Raw genomic sequence first — 21,048 nt, forward strand, 5'->3', positions numbered from 1 at the left:
CTTTGAATAGCCAAAGCAATCATGAGGAAAAAGAACAAAGCAGAAGGATATCATACTTAAATTTCAAACTATACATTTCAAGACTATATAGTAATAAAACAAAAATGAACAAAAAAATGGAACAGAAACTAATACTTTCACACACACATTTAAGACCTGATGCAGAAAGAGAACTTAAAAAAGAGTTTTAGTTTCTCAAAATCATGCAGATACTTGTGTGTCCTCAAAACAATGGAAAAACAGCCAGATTGTGCAGTCTTTTATCTGTCATGAAGAGGACTTTGGCTCTCATTGTGAACCTGAAGGAAGCTCACCGAAAGAAAATAGAATCCTTAGAGAATTTAAAAGCATAAGACAGAAGATGCCTCTTTGTGAGAGCAAAATTAAAAGAAAAAAGAAAATAAAAGGGAAAAAAAAAAAAAAAAAAAGCTGCCCAGGAACTATTTCCTTGGGAACACAGCTTCCCAAATCACATTTTAAGGACTCGCTTTCTCTTTGACCTTGGGACCTCTTATCTGTGTTGTCTGTCATATTCATTTTCACTCGTACCTACCTGGGGGTTTGGCAATCATCTCATGCCTCTTCATAGTTAAAGGTTTTTTTCCTTGCTCCAGACAGGTGATCAGGTCTGGTTTAGAGACAACAATACCTGTTTTATTAAGAATAAATAATATGAATCTTGCTCATATTCTCCAATTACAAGCTAGTACTGTGCTCAGCAGAGCGGATGTGATATTCTCGTAAATTAATACTAAAATACTAAGTTATAACATAAATTTTTTTTCTTTTTTGAGGCAGAGTTTCGCTCTCGTTGCCCAGGCTGGAGTGCAATGGCTTGATCTTCGCTCACCACAACCTCCACCTCCAGGGTTCAAGTGGTTCTCCTATCTCAGCCTCCCGAGTAGCTGGGATTACAGGCATGTGCCACCATGCCCGACTAATTTTTGCATTTTTAGTACAGACAGGGTTTCACCATGTTGGTCAGGCTGGTCTTGAACTCCTGACCTCAGGTGATCCACCTGCCTGGCCTCCCAAAAGTGCTGGCATTATAGGCGTGAGCCACCAAACCTGGCCTATAACAGAAATTTCTAAATATTTAGAAAATACTTTCAATTTGTAGGTTTCTTAATTTTACTACCAGGTTCTACTAAATCAAAAATTGGTGGTGGCAATTAGATTTTCAGGTGGGGGCAACAATATTTTATGCCACTAAATTTTTGGAATTACCACTAATTTGGAGTGAAGAACAAAGCTCAACTCAGGAATGTGGAAAGTTTGGATTAAGATGAAACATCATGAAGAAATTCTTTTCTAAATGAAAAAATTCTGAAGATTTTTCTGGAAAAAGAGGATCTGAAACTCTTGTATGCAAAGAATAAATTACTAAAAAACATTCTACAAAAAAGAGAAATAAAACCTTTAGGGTAATATTATGAATTATGTACTCAAGTTATCCTCACCAAGGAAGACCAGGTTTCTGTAGTTCTCTAACATCACATCCCTATATAAATTCCGCTGTGTAGTGTCCAGGCAATGCCACTCCTCCAGGGAGAATTCTATGGCCACATCTCTAAATTGCAATGGTCCCTGAAAAACACACACACACTTATTTTTACCAAGTGGCCATGGGTGGAATTTTTAATTTGATTTCAGGTGAAATGAGAGAGTAAAGAGAAGTGGTTCTGACTTATAGGACTAAAATTATCCAATAAAATGATTTTCAACACAGAAATATTCTCTAATGTAGTCTCTAACTCTGAGAAAAAAGAGCAGCACAAGATCCACAACATCAGTTCATATATATTTTTCTAGATAATAAAGTATAAAATTAAGGCCATGAACATGAACATGTACATTTTTGAGTGGTATATTTACATCATACGGAATGAGCTGTGAATATTTTTCAGATAGAAATGTTGAGTTAGAAGGCACCTCTCAAATTTTAATATGTACAATAAGCTGACGACCTTGTTATGCAGGTTTTCTCCAGAAGATCTGAAATAAAGTCTTTCTTATTTATTTATTTATAGATGGAGTTTCGCTCTTGTTGCCCAGGCTGGAGTGCAATGGTGCCATCTTGGCTTACTGGAAACGCCACCTCCTGGGTACAAGCAATTCTCCTGCCTCAGCCTCCTGAGTAGCTGGCATTAGTCATGCACCACCATGCCCGGCTAATTTTTTTTTGTATTTTTAGTAGAGATGGGGTTTCTCCATGTTGGTCAGGCTGCTCTTGAACTCCCGACCTCAGGTGATCCGCTGCTTCAGCCTCCCAAAGTGCTGAGATTACAGGCTTGAGCCACCGCACCCAGTCAATTTTTTGAATTTCTAACAAGCTCACCAGTAATGCCAATGCTTTTGGCCCCAAAAGGATATTTTTTCAAACATTTAGTAAGTGGAAGAGCCTGTGTTTTTCCCCACATTTTCTAGCCTATAAACAAAGAGCCCTCATTTATCAAAGAAAATATGTAGGAAAAAAATAAGAAAGGACAGCTGCCAGATTAAATGTGATGGTTTATGCACATCAGCTGCATAAAGATAGTTAATAGTAAGAATAACTCTATAGTGAAAAAAATCTGTCAGGGAGCTACTTAACCAAGTGAATCATTAACCATTAACTGCACTAGGACAAATTTTTATGATATGCTAATGCTCACAGAAGAACACAGCATCACTGTTGAAATATTCCCCCCCAAAAAGTAAATTATAATCTGAATTTAACCATAAAGAAACATCAGTTTTAGGCCGGGTGCAGTGGCTCACGCCTGTAATCCCAGCACTTTGGGAGGCACGAGGTGGGCGGATCACGAGGTCATGAGTTCGAGACCAGCCTGACTAACAGGGTGAAACCTCATCTCCACAAAATACAAAAATTAGCCCGGCGTGGTGGCGGGCACCTGTAATCCCAGCTACTTGGGAGGCTAAAGCAGGAGAATTGTTTGACCCCGGGAGGTGAAGTTTGCAGTGAGCCAAGATTGCCCCACTATACCCCTGGCCTGGGTGACACAGAGAGACTCTGTCTCAAAAAAAAAAAAAAAAAAAAACATGTTTTATGCAAACTTTAAAATACAGATTACTCCTCTGTTCTGTAATTTTTAGTAATAATTTTAAGTAGGCTTCACTTAGCTCCCTAGAGAGCAGGTATCTCTTAATAATTTTTTTCAGAACTTTCTGGGTAATAAATGCCATCCCATTGAAATAAGCATTTTTCTTAATCTCGTTCTGCATAGAGCTAATAGAACACACAGATGGAGCCTCAACATTACATGTTCTACATCTTTACTAAGGACCAGAGTTTTCCCCAATAGAAATCTTGAGTATCCACATCTTTCCATGTTCAACAGCCACAAAAGAAACATTTTTAATATCGCAGATCATAAACTATTGCTGAGAATCCTGCATAGCATATAAGAACTATGATGCAGAGAATAAAGAGAAGGCTCTGAGATATAGTAAAGAAATATTTTTCAGAGACCCTTGACTATCATAAGAATTTTAACAAGTAGTTAAACCAAACTCATTAGGGCAGAAAAACACAAGTAGAAAAGTAAAGGTTTGTGAGTACTAAATGCATGGCAGTCTGGGAGGCAGAGTGGACACAGCTCTTCATCTGACACATGTTTACCTGAAGGAAAGTAATTTTTTTTCTTCCTCCTCCTTCTCTGGAATTCATTCTCAGATGAGACTCTCTGGATAAATTACACCTGCATCTTGCGAATGTGTCTTTAAAGGTGTCAGTATTACATGTTTACCTGCTAGCATGACATCAATTGGCAGAAAAAGAAAAAGTTAACCCATTTCTGTCCTTTAAAACAGAAGAGATTCAGGAACAATGAGCTGCTCCATGAAAATAAAAATGTTTCTCCTTTCCTGTCCCCAGGTGCCCTACCCTACCACAGACACCAGCAATTTCTGCTACAGTAATGCAAATATGTGCCACACTGACTTATCCCTACCAAACCCAAACAGAACAGGCCCTGTGACCACCCTTTAGTGCAAAGGTGGAACTTAACTCTCATGAATGTATTTTGAAGCCCTCATACCTGATTCTGGCCTCACCTTAGAGTCATATGAGGCCCTTCATTAAACAACATGGATGCTTCCACACACAACAATAAACAGAAGCTGTGGGGAGGGCACAAGAGGTTTCTGCAAATTGGCCATGTGATCCTAGTAAGAAGCCTGGGCTGATAACCACTAAGCTAAGCATTGCCTCTCAAGCTTTAATGAGCTTATAAATCATTTGGTAATTTTGGCCCCACTTTATGTAACGTGATTTTGCAGGTTTGAAAAGGGTCCATGAATGGGTGTTTTAAACAAGTTCCCTGTCAATGCGGATGTTGCTCCCCCTTAGCTCATTATTAGCATTAGTTACAGAAGCAGGAACAACACAGGGTCCCTTACACTCAGCACTCTTGTCACAACCAAATACTTCTGGTACAAATAAGGACAACCCATCTCCATCCTAAAGTTTTATATTATTTGCTGGCTCTTTACAGACAAAACAGAAGGCAGCAATGTCTGAATAAGTCTTGATTTAAAAAGCAACATGTACACATTTACTAATGCAATGTTTATTAAGCAGGTACTATGTGCTCAAGAGTATGATACAGAGCACTGTGCTGGGTATTCTCATAACACCCTGGGAGCTGGCACTAAGGGTTTAATAATTTCCAGGATGTAGTTAAATGTCCCAGCATTTTTATTTCTTCTATTTCTCGGTCATCAAAATTTTTTTAAAAATTGTATAGAATAAAAGCTAAATATAGACAGATGGAAGAGATATAGAAGGAAGAGTTTAATCTAGTATAGAGAAAATTTTATTCTATTCATATTTACTTTTTTTGTGACTTGTGGAGCAACTACTGGATCTGCAGGAATAGAAAACAAGTTGCTAATTAGAATGTCTCTGCAAGCACTGGTTTTAATACAACATTTAAAAACTAAGACCCTAAAATACATACTTTATTTTTCTCATTTATATGCTTTTGGGTTTCAGGAAATTGTGAGCGCCAGCTCTAGAAACGCAGAAGGATTCACCAGCCAAAACTCTGATCTCTTCTAATCAGTTCCGTGAGGCAAGACTCCAGGGTAGGGTCAGAACTAAATAGTCTCCAAAAAGGGTGAATCTGAATAGGTCTGGGGCAGCGTGAAGACGCTATGTAGAATTCTGTTCTCTATGCCACTGGGGTACTTCCAGTTTTGTTTTTCCTAAGCTTACCTAAAAGAAATGTAAATCCAGAGTTTCTGCAATTTTAATCTTTTCTAGCCACTGCCCTGTCAACTTTATAGTATATACTAATATGCAATTTAAACAAATCCCTTAAGGTCTTCTAGGGTAACTTTTTTTGTTTTTTGTTTTTTTTTTTGTTTTGAGATGCAGTCTCACTCTGTCGCCTAGGCTGGAGTGCACTGGTGTGATCTCGTCTCACTGCAACCTCTGTCTCCCAGATTCAAGTGAATCTTCTGCCTCAGCCTCCCAAGTAGCTAGAACTACAGGTGTGTGCCACCATGCCCAGCTAATTTCAGTATTATTAGTAGAGATGGCATTTCACCATATTGGCCAGGCTGGTCTCAAACTCCTGACCTCATGATTCGCCTGCCTCGACCTCTCAAGTGCTGGGATTATAGGCATGAGCCACCGTGCCCAGCCTTTCTAGGGTAATTTTATTAGAAAATAAATACGTACACTTAAGGAAAAAGAAATAGAAATTATACTGCCGGGTGTAGTGTCTCATGCATGTAATCCCAGCACTTTGGGAGGCCGAGGTGGGTGGATCGCGAGGTCAGGAGTTCAAGACCAGCCTGACCAAGATGGTGAAACCCCATCTCTGCTAAAAATACAAAAATTAGCCAGACGCGATGGCAGGCACCTGTAATCCCAGCTACTCAGGAGGCTGAGGCAGTAGGCTCACTTAAATCAGGGTGGCAGAGGTTGCAGTGAGCTGAGATTACGCCACTGCACTCCCTCTCAAAAGTATAAAAAAAAGAAATTATAATAACGGTTCTTCTGTTCATAAATATGCCTTCAGATGTAGACATCAGAAGCCACAGCAATATAAAGAAAGTGGTCTAAATAAAGCCCAAGATTTTAGACACATTGTATTTGTTGTACCAACCATATGTTGCATAATTCAATTATTTATCCAGTTGCTAGTCTAGACTAAAAGTTTCTGGATTGTAGGAACCATGACTGCTTTATGTTTTTTTTTTTTTAAATGGCCATATGAAATGGAAGCTACTAGTTTATCTATTTGGGTCTCCAGATCTCCTCCTTGTTTATCATCCAAGTACTAGGAAATGAGAAATTCTCATCTGGGTACCAACCAAAGACACCTCTTGTATGAGGGGATGAATGAACACAGATGACTCATTTCTCTTACACTGAGACAGAAGCAGAATTAACTCCTGTCAGCCTGACACAATTCTGCATGGGACATCTCAAATGCCTCAAAGACACCTAGGTGATTTTGAGGGAATTCCCAGTGACCCTGGGCTGTTGGCCCAATGATAAGCCAGGCTGGAGAGACTCAGGCTGATTCTAAATAGAAAATGGAACTGCCCTGGTGGAACTCCACAACCTGGAACACCCGTTCTGATTTACTAGCTCTTGGGTAAGAGAAAGAACAAAAATACTGTACTCCAGTATCACATTTTACAGGTAAATATAGTTGTGGTTGTGGTCATGGCTCTGGATACTTTGCAGCCTTGATCTCTCACTACAGATTCTGCCATCAGATTCTATTTCCTCCTGGAGCCTCTGACATAACTGTAGCAGGTCAATGAACAAGATGTGAAAAATCTCAAAGAGCCACACTCCCAAATGGGGGCTATAAGATGTCTATGTTGACATCTCACAATGCAGAAAATGCCTTTTGTTAGTTTTCTGTACATTATCCAAAGTCTGGCCCTTTTTTATCTGCAGATTCTAGGTAGGATCAACTTGGCTCTGTATCCTTTGGTGTTACAGCAAGTGGAGTACAATTAAAGGAGAGATCTTAAGAAAAAGCTCAGATTAGATATGAGATTGATCAAGTCAGCCAGAAAATATTCCCCTAAAAGCAATTTCTCTCTAAACACCCAAAGTACACAGCTACTCTCAGCATGAGAAACATGAACATTATGTAGAAAGGGGGCAGATTTTCAGAATAATTTTATAAAGTTTCTTTTCCATCTCTGCTGCTCTCTCATCTCCTAGCCATTGAATGGGGATTCTATATTTAAATACATATGACAACTTCCAACAACACTTTTTGATGAAGAAATAGAATCTGACTGTGTTCATATAGTGGAATATATTAGAGCTTGCAATATAGCTAACTAAAGAGCTATGTTGGTGGTGTTTGGGTGGCCACATCACCTCTCTTTATTTGTTCTGTAATAGCAGCATTCCAATTTAGTGAAATAAAAGATATTAAAATTGTGTTTACTCATAATTATCCCTATTGAATAAAGTAATAAACATGTCAGACTCATATCTACTATAACAATTTGGCAGTAAATTTTCTTTGGATATTAGATATAAATATCTAAGTATTAATAATTTTAATGAACTAGTCAGAATATATATAACATTTTAAAAAATTGCAACTATATTTCAGTTAAAACACTTTTACACTTTCAAAAGTGTAAATAACAATATTAAAATAACCATTTAAGCAAAAGGGAATGCTTATACTCTGCTGGTAGGAGTGTAAATTAGTTCAACAACTACAAAAAGCAGTGTGGTGATTCCTCACAGAACTAAAAATAATTATCATTTGACCCAGGAACCTCATAATTGGGTATATACCCAAAGAAATATAGATTATATTATAAAGACACATCCACATGCATGTTCATTGCAGCACTATTCACAATAGCAAAGACACGCACAGGCCGTAAATGCCTATCAATGGTAGACTGGATAAAGAAAATATGGTATGGTCAGATGCGGTGGCTCATGCCTGTAATCCCAGCACTTTGGGAGGATGAGGCATGTAGACTGCCTGAGCTTAGAAGTTTGAGACCAGCCTGGGTAACATGGCAAAATCTTGTCTCCACAGATAATACAAAGAGAAAAATTGGCCAGGTGTGGTAACGCCCGCATGTAGTCCCAGCTACTTGGGAGGATGAGATAGGAGAGATTTGCTTGAGCCTGGGAAGTTGAGGCTAAAGTAATCCAATATCATGCCATGGCACTTTAGTCTGGGCAATAAGTGAGACCCTGTCTCCAAAAATAAAATAAAATAAAAGATTTAGTAAAAACAAAATATGGTACATCATGGAGTACTCTGTGGCCACTAAAAAAAAAGATCATGTCCTTTGCAATAACACTGATGAAGCTGGAGACCATTATTCTTAGAAAACAAATGCAGAGGCTGGGTGTGATGGCTTATGCCTGTAATCCCAGCACTTTGGGAGACCAAGAGGGGTGGATCACATGAGTTGCGGAGTTTGAGACCAGCCTGACCAACATGGAGAAACCCCGTATCTACTAAAAATACAAAATTATCCAGGGGTGGTAGCACGCGCCTCTAATTCCAGCTACTCGGGAGGCGGAGGCAGGAGAATTGCTTGAACCCGGGAGGCGGAGGTTGCAGTGAGCCGAGATCACACCATTGCACTCCACCCTGGGCAACAAGTGCAAAACTCCATCTCAAAATAATAATAATAATAATAATAATAATAATGCAGAAACAGAAAACCAAATGCATGTTATTATTTATAAGTAAGAGCTAAATAATAAAAACACATGAACACAAAGAGGAGAATAAAAGACACTGAGGCCTAGTTGAGAGTGGGGGGTGGAAGGACTAAGAGGATCAGAAAACAGACCTGTTTGGTGCTATGGGTAGTATCTCAGTGACAAAATAATCTGCACACCAAACCTCCATGACATAATTTTAGCTGTGTAACAAACCCACATGTGTACCCTGAACCAAAAATAAAAGCTAAAAGAAAAAAAAAAATCCCTGGGTGGGAGAGAGTGCAATGTAGGTGAGAGGACTGATTTTTGGTACAGATAGTGGTCCCAGTGGGGCTGTACTCTGATTTATTTCCGTGTGCATGTAGGCAGGTGAGATTATGAACAGCTGGTCCAAAATGCTAAGATGGTGGAGAAAACAGGTTGCTGCTGCAGATTCAGTGTCTGTGAGTGGGAATATGCTAGGAGACTTGTAGAGACTTGTGGATTCTTGGCAAGAAACACTAGGATCAAAAATGCCATTGTGGGCCGGGCACCGTGGCTCATGCCTGTAATCCCAGCACTTTGAGAGGCCGAGGCGGGCGGATCACAAGGTCAGGAGATCGAGACCACCCTGGCTAACACGGTGAAACCCCGTCTCTGCTAAAAATACAAAAAAAAATTAGCCAGGCGTGGTGGCGAGACGCCATCTCAAAAACAAAACAGAGCTTGCAGCGAGCGAGATCGCACCACTGCACTCCAGCCTGGGCAACAGAGCGAGACTCCATCTCAAAAACAAAACAAAACAAAACAAAACAAAACAAAAACAAAAAATGCCATTGTGAGGTTCCTGAGGGTGGTGCCGAGTCCTGGGAGGAGTGTGGACACATCAATGTCTAGTGGGCATGTTTGTGAGTGGGTGGGAATCCTGTGGTGGCAGCTGTGGGAAAACGGGGTCTGTCATCAGAGCTTCTTTCCTCTACATTTTCAGTCTTCTGTCACCCTGAGAGAAGACCTGGGATCACAGGACAACAGGCAGTGTGACAGCCTGTGTACAACAGAGCAGAGCCTCCCATTCCCAATCACCCAAAGTTTTATTCCGGGCCAGGCCTCCGTGGTATCTTTTTTCTGCCACCACATCTGTGGAGTTTGCTGAACATCAAACAATTCTCCAACACTAACTTACTGTCTCACATTTGAATTCTGACACCACCCAGAGTCATCGTCGACCCTGATTCAGGGCTCAGTCCCGCAACATTGTCCTCATGGCAGATGCCAGTCACAAACCCCAAGGGCCCATCTATGCTTCTGAGCTACTGTTTAAAACCTGGGGAGTCCCGTTATTAACCTCTCTGAAGTTCAATAATTTGTTAAAGCTACTCATAGAACTCATCAAAATACTGTAGTTATCTTTACTGGTTTAATATATAAGATGCAGCCCTGGAAAAGCCAAATGGAAGAAATGCACAGAACAAAGAAAAGAGATGGGGAAAGATGAAACACATAGATAATCCTGGAAAATATTTCTGATTAATAAAATTCTCCATCCTTTGTGTGCTCCAGGAACAGTTTATGGAAAGAAACACCCTTCCCATTATGAGTTAGATGGTGTTCTCTTTTCTTACCTACCACACAGCCAGACACACACTCTGCACATTTTCTTTTTCTCATTAAAAAAATCAGCTGAATTTGTTTTCAGTGGTCATAGTGAAATGTTTCTTTTCTTTTCTTTTTTTTTTTTTTGAGCCGGAGTCTCACTCTGTCGCCTAGGCTGGAGTGCAGTGGCGCTACCCCAGCTCACTGCAACTGCTGCCTCCCAGGTTCAAGCCATTCTCCTCCCTCAGCTTCCCGAGTCGCTGGGATTACAGGTGCCCACCACCACACCCGGCTAATTTTTGTTTTTTCAGTGGTTTTTTTGAGATGGAGTCTTGCTCTGCTGCCCAGGCTGGAGTGCAGTGGCGCGATCTCGGCTCACTGCAAGCTCCGCCTCCCGGGTTCACACCATTCTCCTGCCTCAGCCTCCTCAGTAGCTGGGACTACAGGTGCCTGCCACCACGCCTGGCTAATTTTTTTGTATTTTTATTAGAGACAGGGTTTCACCGTGTTAGCCAGGATGGTCTCGATCTCCTGACCTCATGATTCACCCGCCTTGGCCTCCCGAAGTGCTGGGATTACAGGCTTGAGCCACCGCGCCTGACTTGTGTTTTTTAAAATAGAGACAGGGTTTCTCCATGTTGCTCAGGCTGGTCGCGAACTCTCGACCTCAGGTGATCTGCCCAACTCAGCCTCCACAGGCTGAGTGCTGGGATTACAGGTGTGAGCCACCAGCCTGGCCTAAAATAAAATATTTCCTGTTGTTTTTTTTTTTTGAGGGGAGTTTTGCTCTTGTTGCCCAGGTTGGAGTGCAACGGCACCATCTTGGCTCACCGCAACCTCCACCTCCCAGTGGGATTACAGGCATGTAAGCCTGCAACAGGCGGCACCATGCCTGGCTAATTTTTTTGTATTTTTAGTAGAGACAGGGTTTCTTCATATTGGTCAGGCTGGTCTGAAACCCCTGACCTCAGGTGATCCACCTGCCTTGGCCTCCCAACTTGCTGGGATTACAGGTATGAGCCACCACGCCCGGCCAAATAAAATATTTCTTAATCAAACTTAAGTTTATCTCCCTCCCTCGGGCTCCTGAACTTTGAGCTACCCTCAGTCTGAGTCAACATACAACCCCATTTTATGTCCCTCCTAAGAACATGCTGATTTCAGTGTAAAACATTCTCTAATCTAAGATCTGACTTTTTCACCCTCCATTTGCCATTCCCCTCCCACCTCCTTTCTAATCTTGTTTGCACCTCCCTAGGAAAGTCGTTTTCTGCCTACACCTTTGCAAGCCATAAAGATCTTATAGTTAGTTGGTATTTCCTCTTGCTGCAGTACTTTTTTAGAATTTTCTTTTTACATAAATCTAATTTTTTTTTTTTACAAAGTCTAGAAAGTACCTCAAAACAATAACAACTGCATCATCAGTAAGACCCTCTCAGTTTCCTTTCATCTTAACCTCAACTGCATCTGCCTGTGGATCCCCAGCTTTCCAGGGCTCTGGCTTCTCTCAGGATAAAGGCTCCTTCTATGGCTGGGGTGAGCAGGCTGAGACATCTGCATGGGTGGCTCCTCAGAAAGAACTAACTGGGCCTTTAATAACTTCCTCTTGCATGCTTAATATTAGCCTTAGCTTGGAGTCACTAGGTTCAAGCTTTAATTTCCATGTCAGAGTTATTCACTTGGTTTTTGAAACTGTTTGAATAATCCTGTGAAATTACTCAAACACAGTATTTACATAAGGGAAGGAAATTTTAAGGTGCTTACTTTTTTTTTTTTTTTTTGAGATGGTCTCACTCTGTCACCAAGCTGCAATGCAATGGCCCGATCTCAGCTCACTGCAACCTCTGCCTCCGGGGTTCAAGCCACTCTCCTGCCTCAGCCTCCCAAGTAGCTGGGACTACAGGCATGCGCCACCACACCTGGCTAATTTTTGTATTTTTAGTAGAGACGGGGTTTCACCATGTTGAGCAGGCTGGTCTTGAACTCCTGACCTCAAGTGATCAACCCCCCCTCGGCCTCGCAAAGTGTTGGAATTACAGGCATGAGCCACTGCACCTGGCTAAGGTGCTTGCATTTTATACCTTCACAAGAAAAGCAAATATGTCTACTTCTTTCAGACAACATATTATTTTATTATTTATATTAAAAACAATGTAGTAAAAAATTAGTCATATGGGAACACTTCTAGAAGGTACCACGTTTCATCACATATAATTTAGCATTAAACTCAGAAATCAAGACAACAGGATATAGAACCAAGATATTCACTGTCACAAATTTACCCTGCAAAAAGAGGAACTGATGTTTTGACGATCTATATAACTCATCAATTATCTACCAGATTTTCCTGTGGAAACATTTCCATTGTCTACAGACAAAATGGAAGAGAGATTTTCTCTACTTTTTTCCTTGGTAGCTAGCATTCTTAAAGCTAAGGCTTAGAATTCTGTTTGAAATCACTCAGCCATAAAAAACACACCTGAGAAAATTCCTAAACTCACTCTGGGAAAGAAAAAGGTAAATGAGAATTATTAACAAATAGAATATATGATTAGATACTAATTTTTTAAAACTCATCTCTTTTATGTGCTTTGTAAATATTTTCTTACCTTTCAAGCCCTACTAATAAAATGCAAATTACAGTTAAGAAACTGATGCAGCTGAGTGCAGTGGCTCATGTCTGTAATCCCAGCACTTCAGGAGGCCAAAGCAGGTTAAGACCAGAAGTTTGAAGCCAGCCTGGTCCGTCTCTACTAAAAACACAAAAGCTAGCCGGGCGCAGTGGCGGGCACCTATAGTCCTAGCTATTCGGGAGGCCAAGGCATGAGAATCACTTTAACCCAGGAGCCAGGGGTTGCAGTGAGCTGAGATCGAGCCACTGCATTCCAGCCTGTGCAACAGAGACTGTTTCAAAACAAAACAAAACAAAACAAAAACAACAGCAGAAACACCTGAGGTTAAAATAAGTGAACAAATCTTTTCAAGTTACAGATTCTATCACCTACCCCATCCAGTTCAGGTACATGCTCAATAACTACCCTCCCAGGAGACACGGCGCTATGCCCCAGTGAGTGCCCCGCGTGCATTTTACTTTAAGTTTTTACGCCCTCTCACTGGGGTCAGTTTTTTTTGTCTTTTGAAGTGTTTTTTCACTACTTTTCTGCTCCCCACCCAAGAGAATCCAGGGGTCAGAAATTATTTGTTTTCCCCTCAGTACCAGCATCTGATTGGCTGACCAGCAATGTGTCTCCAAGAAATGGAAGCTAGGTTGGGTGAAGAAAATCTTCATGTCTCCAAGGGGTTAGCTTTTCAAAAAAAAAAAAAAAGTGCACCAGGATCTGCCTTTCAACCCCAAGGCTGCCACCTGCTCCCTTGAGAGGCTACACTCCATACTTCAGGTGGTCCTATGGGAGAAAATGACCCCAGAGCTAATATTCACTAGACAGTCTAGCAGACATAGCCATGGTGGGTATCTTGGTTTATCCCCAGAAACTACTAAAACCCAGGACCAGAAAAAAACTGAAGGTTGGCTGAGGACACATCACCCTATTAAGTTTCCAGAGGGTAATCTTGACCCAAAAACATTCGGTAAGTTCTCTGGAAAAATAAAAGACAAAAAGGCACAGATATTTTTTACAATACAGTGTCAGGGGATTATTCTTTGCTTTCTTCTCATGGGAAATATTTACAAACAGAAAACAAATCTTTTCAATAGTGTTATGCAATGCTTTTTAAAAAATGACTATTGGTCAGGCGCAGTGGCTCACGCCTGTAATCTCAGCACTTTGGGAGGCTGAGACGGGCGGATCACGAGGTCAAGAGATAGAGACCACCCTGGCAAACAAGGTGAAACCCTGTCTCTACTAAAAATACAAAAATTAGCTGGGCGTGGTGGCACGCGCCTGTACTCCCAGCTACTCAGGAGGCTGAGGCAGGAGAATCGTTTGAACCCAAGAGGCGGACGTTGCAGTGAGCTGAGATCGCCCCACTGCACTCCAGCATGGCGACAGAGTGAGACTCCGTCTCAAAAACAAAACAAAACAAAAAAAAAACTGAGGAACGTGGGGTACACCTGAGGCCCTGCTTGGGACACATGTGAAAAATGCCAGGGAAAATCAGTCCCCTGTGGGATGTGAAAATAATTAAGTGGCAGGCAATTAGAATGAGGAAGCTCTAGTCCCCAGATTCCTACTTCTAAGAAAAAAAAAAACAAAACTCAACCGTATTCTTTGGTAAATTACTACATTAGGGGAAACAAAATTCAGGCTTAAGCAACTATAAACTGCCAATTAAACTCTGATTACATAATCAGGAAATTTCCACTTCAATTGTACAAATTTAAAAACTACCTAACTAGGCTGGGCGCGGTGTCTCACACCTGTAATCCCAGCACTTTGGGAGGCTGAGGCAGGTGGATCACAAGGTCATGAGATCGAGACCATCCTGGCTAACACGGTGAAACCCATCTCTACTAAAAATACAAAAAATTAGCAGGGCGTAGTGGCGGGCGCCTGTAGTCCCAGCTACTGGGGAGGCTGAGGCAGGAGAAGGGCGTGAACCCAGGAGGCAGAGCTTGCGGTGAGCCGAGATCGCGAGACTGCACGCCAACCTGGCGACATAGCGAGACTCAAAAAAAATAAAAATAAAAATAAAAATAAATAAAAATAAAAATAAATAAAATAACAACTACGTAACTATACCTAATCAATTATTGAATTTGGTTTTCTTCATCATGCATTTTATAAATGTCTTTTCTTCAAGCCCCTCCCATGGACTACAAACAACAAACTGTAGCTGGGTGCTCTACAATTCTTGAATCACACTTTGATTAGATTATTTGATATTTTTGCGGTGACTCCCCCCCGTTTTTGTTTTTTTAAGGCAGTCTTGCTCTGTCGCCCAGGCTGGAGTTCAGTGGCGCGATCTCAGCTCACTGCAACCTCCGCCTCCTGGGTTCAACAGATTCTCTCACCTCTGCCTCCCCAGTAGCTGGGACTACAGACATGTTGCCATCACACCCAGCTAACTTTTGTATTTTTAGTAGACATGGGGTTTCCACATTTTGGCCAGGCTTGTCTTGAACTCCTGACCTCAACTGATCAGCCCGCCTCGCTTCCCAACGTGCTGGGATTACAGGGGTGACCCACCACGCCCGGCCCCATAAATTTTTAATAGGAGAAAAGAGAAACTGTGAACCCCACGAACCAAAGCTCTTCCCATTCATGAACCCGCACCCCGAGTCAGGATTCTCCCCTGACGACCCTCCCGTGGCCCCTGAACAATCTGGGAAAGACCTGTGGGTGCAGAGCTGCCCGGAGAGGGTTCCAGGCCAGGGCACAGTCACTGCGCAGGGAAAAAGACAGGACACCCCGGGGACCCGCTGTCAACGCAGCCGCCATGTTATGGCTGAGGCGGAGCTGGGCAATGAGAACTTGGAGCGCAGATTGTGGAGCTGACTGCCGGGAGGCCTGAGTTCTGCCACAGCCACTTCCTCCCCAGTTCCAACCAGCCCCTCCCCCTCTCTCGGGATGTCGAACTGGCACTCTTACCATTTCTAGGCTTCCAGGGGGTCCCGGCGTCTTAGCTGTGGCCCTCCCAATACCTGCAGGTCACAGGGCCACAGAGGATGGGCCTCTAGGAGCTGACGGCACAGTGAAGACAAGAGCTGGATCTCTGGCGTCAGCCAGAAACAATGGGCCCGCCAAAGCGGGAAGCCGGAAGCCGTTTTGTTCGCTCCAGCTGCGTGGCTGATTGGAAGGTTTCCAGCCCAGCGTCCCCGATTGGATAATGCTTGAGGCCCCGCCCCCTCAGGTCCTGAGTGACAGAAGACGTGATCCGATGCTGGACTGAGTGAAGAAAGAGAGACAGTCTAAGCTGCAGCCTTTTTCTTTTTTTTCTTTTTTAATTTTATTTATTTATTTTTTTGAGACGGAGTTTCACTCTTGTTGCCCAGGCTGGATTGCAATGGCGTCATCTTGACTCAGTGCAACCTCTGCCTCCTGGGTTCGAGTGATTCTCCTGCCTCAGCCTCCCGGGTATCCGAGATTACAGGCGCCCGCTACCATGCCCGGCTAATTTGTTTTTGTAGTTTTAATAGAGACGGGGTTTCACCATATTGGCCAGCCTGGTCTCAAACTCCTGTCCTCAAGTTATCCGCCTGCCTCGGCCTCCCAAAGTGCTGGGATTACAAGCGTGAGCCACTAAGCCTGGCCAGCTGCAGTCTTTTCAAACAGGACTTCCTCCCTGAGCTGAGCCAGGCCCACCCCAGAGCATGGGAAAATTCTCTTTTTTACTCTCTCTCTTTTTGAATATATTCAAAAGGTGAACAGAAGTATTCTGCTGTCATATTAATAATACGTAAAATTTTTGTTCAAGAGAAAATCAACTTTTACTTTGGTAATAGTGTATTATCAATTGAAGCTAATTTTAATAAAACCTTACAAATAAATCAAATTTGTCATTTTGAACACTCCAGACTTACATATATATTTTGTAATCTCTTGTAATTTTTTTAACTTTTTATATTTTATTTTTATCCACATTCTTTTTATTTTTCCATTTGAAACAAGCTTTAAGTAATTTCAAACTGCTATAGGGGGTAGAAAGAAATCATTTAGGGCTAGGCGCGGTGGGTCAAGCCTGTAATCCCAGCACTTTGGGAAGCTAAGGTGGGCAAATCACTTGAGGTCAGGAGTTCAAGACTAGCCTGGCCAACATGGTGAAACCCTATCTCTACTAAAAATACAAAAAATTAGCGGGGTGTGCTGGTGCACACGTATAGTCCCTGCTACTCTGGAGGCTGAGGCAGGAGAATCACTTGAACCCAGGAAGTGGAGGTTGTGTAACGGCCCAAGGGGTTCACCTTGCCCTTTGCCTAGACAGAGCCAATTCATCAAGACAGGGGAATTTGTGGAGGAAAACTTAAATATTAAATTTGAACTTAATTGAACATGGACACAAACAATGGTCACCAAGTCCTGGAACAAGTTATGTGAGCCCCTTGAGGTGTTGATCCTGTGCTGTTTTGGAGAAATCTCTATTTCAATCTATTCCAATACATTGGTTATTGAAAAACAATAGAAAATCACACACACAAAAAAAAGTTGACTTTTTTGTGTTCTTTGAGCCCAATCGCGAAGGGCCCTCATGACTGGGCCTCATGCCAAGGAACTCGTTACAAAAAGAGCTAGGGTCCCAGATCGCGCAGAAGCTTCATGAGACCTTTCCTCACCTGCGCACAGACGGGTGGCTGACTCTGGAGCCCAGGCTGTTGCTTCCCAGTCTGGTGGTGAATCCTCCGTAGTCTGATGAGTGCGGTATCCAATTCTGGAGCCCAGCCTGTTGCTTCCTGGTCTGGTGGTGAATCCTCCATAGTCTGGTGTGGAGGAAAAGTTAAATATTAAATTTGAACTCAATTTAACGTGGACACAAACAATGGTCACCAAGTCCTGGAACAGGTTGTGTGAGCTGCTTGAGGCATTCATCCAGCGCTGTATTGGAGAAATCTCTATTTCAGTCTATTCCTATACATTAGTTGTTGAAAAACAATGGACAATCGCAAAAACCAGTTGACTTTTTTGTGTTCCGTGGGCCCAGTCACGAATGGCCCTCATGAATGGGCCTTATGCCAAATAATTCGTTACAAAAGAGCTAGGGTCCCAGACCGTGCCAAAGCTCCATGAGAGACCTCTCCTCCTCCGTGCATGGGTGAGGAGCCCAGGCTGTTGCTTCCCACTCTGGTGGTGAATCCTCCATAGTCTGGTGAGTGTAAATATATATATATATATCTTTTCTTGTCTCCTCTTCCCATTGCAATTTGCTTATTATATGAATCTTCTTGCTATATCAATCTGCTTAGTATATTTATTTGCTTATTATATCATTTGCTTATTATATCTGCATTGCCATTTATGTGGGATAAAGCTTGTTTACCCTTAAAGGTATTGTGTGTGTGTCTTTTCTTCTCCCCTTGCGCCTTTCCCTCACAGAACATTTTTGGCATTACAAACAGGATTAGAAACCAAAAGTGTGCCTCTTTTTGGCCACAAGGACAGGGCTGGAGGCTCAGGGACTTCCCATACCCTGGGATGGGAACTCCCCCAGTTCTCCCTCTTGGTGATTGAAAGGTCCAGGGGAACTGGACTTTGTGAGAGTTGAGAATCTAAATTAGTGCAATTTAAATCTTTGTGTGTGAAGTGCTGCAGGGGATTCCAGTCAGCAAAAAAGATGCTGAGGGGATCTCCCAGAGTGGATGGTGTTTCCTTACTGCTTATAAGTTAATGTGTCAAGATAGGGGCTGGTTGCAAAAAGAGAAACATAAGTTGGAAAAGGAATATGCTAATCTGACTTCCAGACTGGCCCTGGCCCAACAATGTCCAGGCCTATGTCTTGATTGATCAGGCTCAAAGCTATCAGCCTATTGCTGAAAAAAGCAGCTGTCCAACTGGCCCGGTCAGGGTGAAACTGAAGAACTAGTCAGTTGGGGCTTGGAACAGGTAAAAACCCAGCTCCTATCTCAAAAATGGGAGATTAACCTAGTAAAATTCAAGGACCTGCACAAACTGTAAAATTCCATGGCATTCTATGGAATGCAGAGATGTACTCCATCTTACCAAAGGCTAAGGCTAAAATACTAGAATTTACAACCCCTACCACTAAAAAGGAGGCCCAGAAATTTATCGGCTTTGTTTGGATTCTGGAGACATCATATTCCCCACTTGGGTAACATTTTACAACCTTTGCATGCAGACTTTCACTGGGGAGAGACAGAGAGTATGGCTTCTTAAGCTAAACAAGTGGTGCAACTGGCCCTGGATCTATGGGCCATATGGGATGGGCCAGCAGAACTCCAAGTGACTGTCCTAGATCAACATGCTAATTGGAGCGTTAGGCAGAAACAAGATGGGAAGAGGGTACCTTTCAGGTTTTGGACCCAGAAACCGCCAGAGGCCAGAAAAGCTTATACCCCTTTCGAGAAGCAATTGTTAGCTTGCTATTGGGCTTTGCTGGAAATGGAACGCCTCTGTTTCAACCATGATGTGTTTATGAGGCCTGAAATTTCTATTATGACTTGGGTCATGAGTTCTCTCAAACTCACCAGATAGAGCACTCTCAAGAAAGTAGCATCATAAAATGGAAATAGTACATACAAGTCCATTTAAGCCAAAACCAAATGGGGTATCACTTTTACATGAGGATGTACAAAACTCCCCAGCTCGGGAAATCACCAAGCAAGTCTTGCTGTTAGGGAAGGAAATCTCCCCCACCCACTGGGGCAAATCCTTTAAAGAACTAAGCCCAGAGGATCAGAAATATGCTTGGTTTACAGATGGATCCACCAAATACATTGGTGGGACCTGATGCTCGAAGGCCATGGCTTATAATCCTGTTAAAAACATAAGTATTTATGATGAAGGAAGGGGTGGGAGCAGCCAGTTAGCTGAACTAGTAGCCGTCCTCCGAGCTATTCAAGAGGAGGCCAGAGGGATTTGTCACTTGTATACCAACTCTTGGTCTGTAGCAAATGGTCTTACCACCTGGATATCCCAATGGTAACAAAACAAATGGTTAAATGGGAATAAAGAGGTTTGGAGAAAACAATACTGCAAAGATACCTGAATCCTGGCACACACTACCATTGTCACTGTTTTCCATGTTGATGCTCATGCATCTCTGCTTTCTCTTGACAGACTATTTAATCAGCAAGGTAATCAATAGGCCAAAATTTCCACCATAACTGCAAACTTGAATGGATTACAACGTGTTCAAGCCTTTCAATGACAGGCATTGTAATGTATGGTGGTATAATTTATAGTGATTATTGGCCTAAATGCTACTAATTTAGTGGCCTAAATGCTCCACTTAAAAGATACAAAATGGCAGAATGGATAAGAGTTTATCAGGACGGGTGCAGTGGCTCATGCCTGTAATCCCAGCACTTTGGAAGGCTGAGGTGGGTGAATCACCTGAGATCAGGAGTTTGAGACCAGCCTGACTAACATGAAGAAATTTGTCTCTACTAAAAATACAAAATATTAGCCAGACATGGTGCTGCATGCCTGTAATCTCAGCTACTCAGGAGGCTGAGGTAGCAGAATAGCTTGAACCCAGGAGGCAGAGGCTGCAGTGAGCCGAGATCATGCCATTGCACTCCAGCCTGGACAACGAGAACTAAACTCCAACACACACACACACACAAAAGATTTTACAAGCCAAATATCTGTTGTCTTCAAGAGACTCACCCAACACATAAGGACTCACTTAAGGTAAAGGGTTGGAAAAAGATATTCCATGCGAATGTACCCCAAAAGCAAGCAGTACTAGCCATTCTTACATCAGACAAAACAGATGTTAAAGCAAAAACCATTAAAAAAAAGAAAAGACAAAGAGGGACATTATATAATGATAAAAGGACTAGTCCAACAGGAAAACATCACAATCCTAAATATATATGCACCTTACACTGGAGCTCCCAAATTTATAAAACAATTACTACTAGACCTAAGAAATGAAATAGATGACAACACAGTAATAATGAGGGACTTCAGTACTCTACTGACAGCAGTAGACAAGTCATCAAGACAGAAAGTCAACAACAACAACAACAAACAATGGACTTAAACTATATCCTAGAACAAATGGACTTAAAATATATTTACAAACATTCTATCCAAGAACTGCAGAATATACATTTTATTCATCAGCACTTGAAACATTTTCCAAGATAGACATATGATGGGCCAAAAGTCTCAATAAATTTAAGACAATCAAAATTATATCAACTACTCTCT

General features: G+C 42.1%; 1 protein-coding gene across 10 annotated transcripts in view; it reads right to left on the bottom strand.

The window, feature by feature from the left end:
• The window catches only part of LOC129020575 (zinc finger protein 506), a 112,887-nt gene that overhangs the window by 12,842 nt on the left and 78,997 nt on the right, over positions 1-21,048 (bottom strand). Inside the window, exons 1-6 of one of the 10 annotated variants that reach the window (XM_054465131.2) lie at positions 17,490-17,744; positions 15,808-16,104; positions 4,837-4,868; positions 3,623-3,752; positions 1,461-1,587; positions 554-649 (exon numbers count right to left, since the gene is read on the bottom strand). In XM_054465131.2, the coding sequence (XP_054321106.1) occupies positions 554-649; positions 1,461-1,587; positions 3,623-3,670 (271 nt within the window). In that variant the 5' untranslated portion in view covers positions 3,671-3,752; positions 4,837-4,868; positions 15,808-16,104; positions 17,490-17,744. Of the gene's footprint in view, positions 1-553; positions 650-1,460; positions 1,588-3,622; positions 3,753-4,836; positions 4,869-15,807; positions 16,105-17,489; positions 17,745-21,048 lie in introns of those variants that run through there. The other 9 variants (XM_054465132.2, XM_054465133.2, XM_063658840.1 and 6 more) reach the window with 9 other exon arrangements.

The sequence above is a fragment of the Pongo pygmaeus genome, chromosome 20 (assembly GCF_028885625.2).
Source record: "Pongo pygmaeus isolate AG05252 chromosome 20, NHGRI_mPonPyg2-v2.0_pri, whole genome shotgun sequence".
Taxonomy (NCBI): domain Eukaryota; kingdom Metazoa; phylum Chordata; class Mammalia; order Primates; family Hominidae; genus Pongo; species Pongo pygmaeus.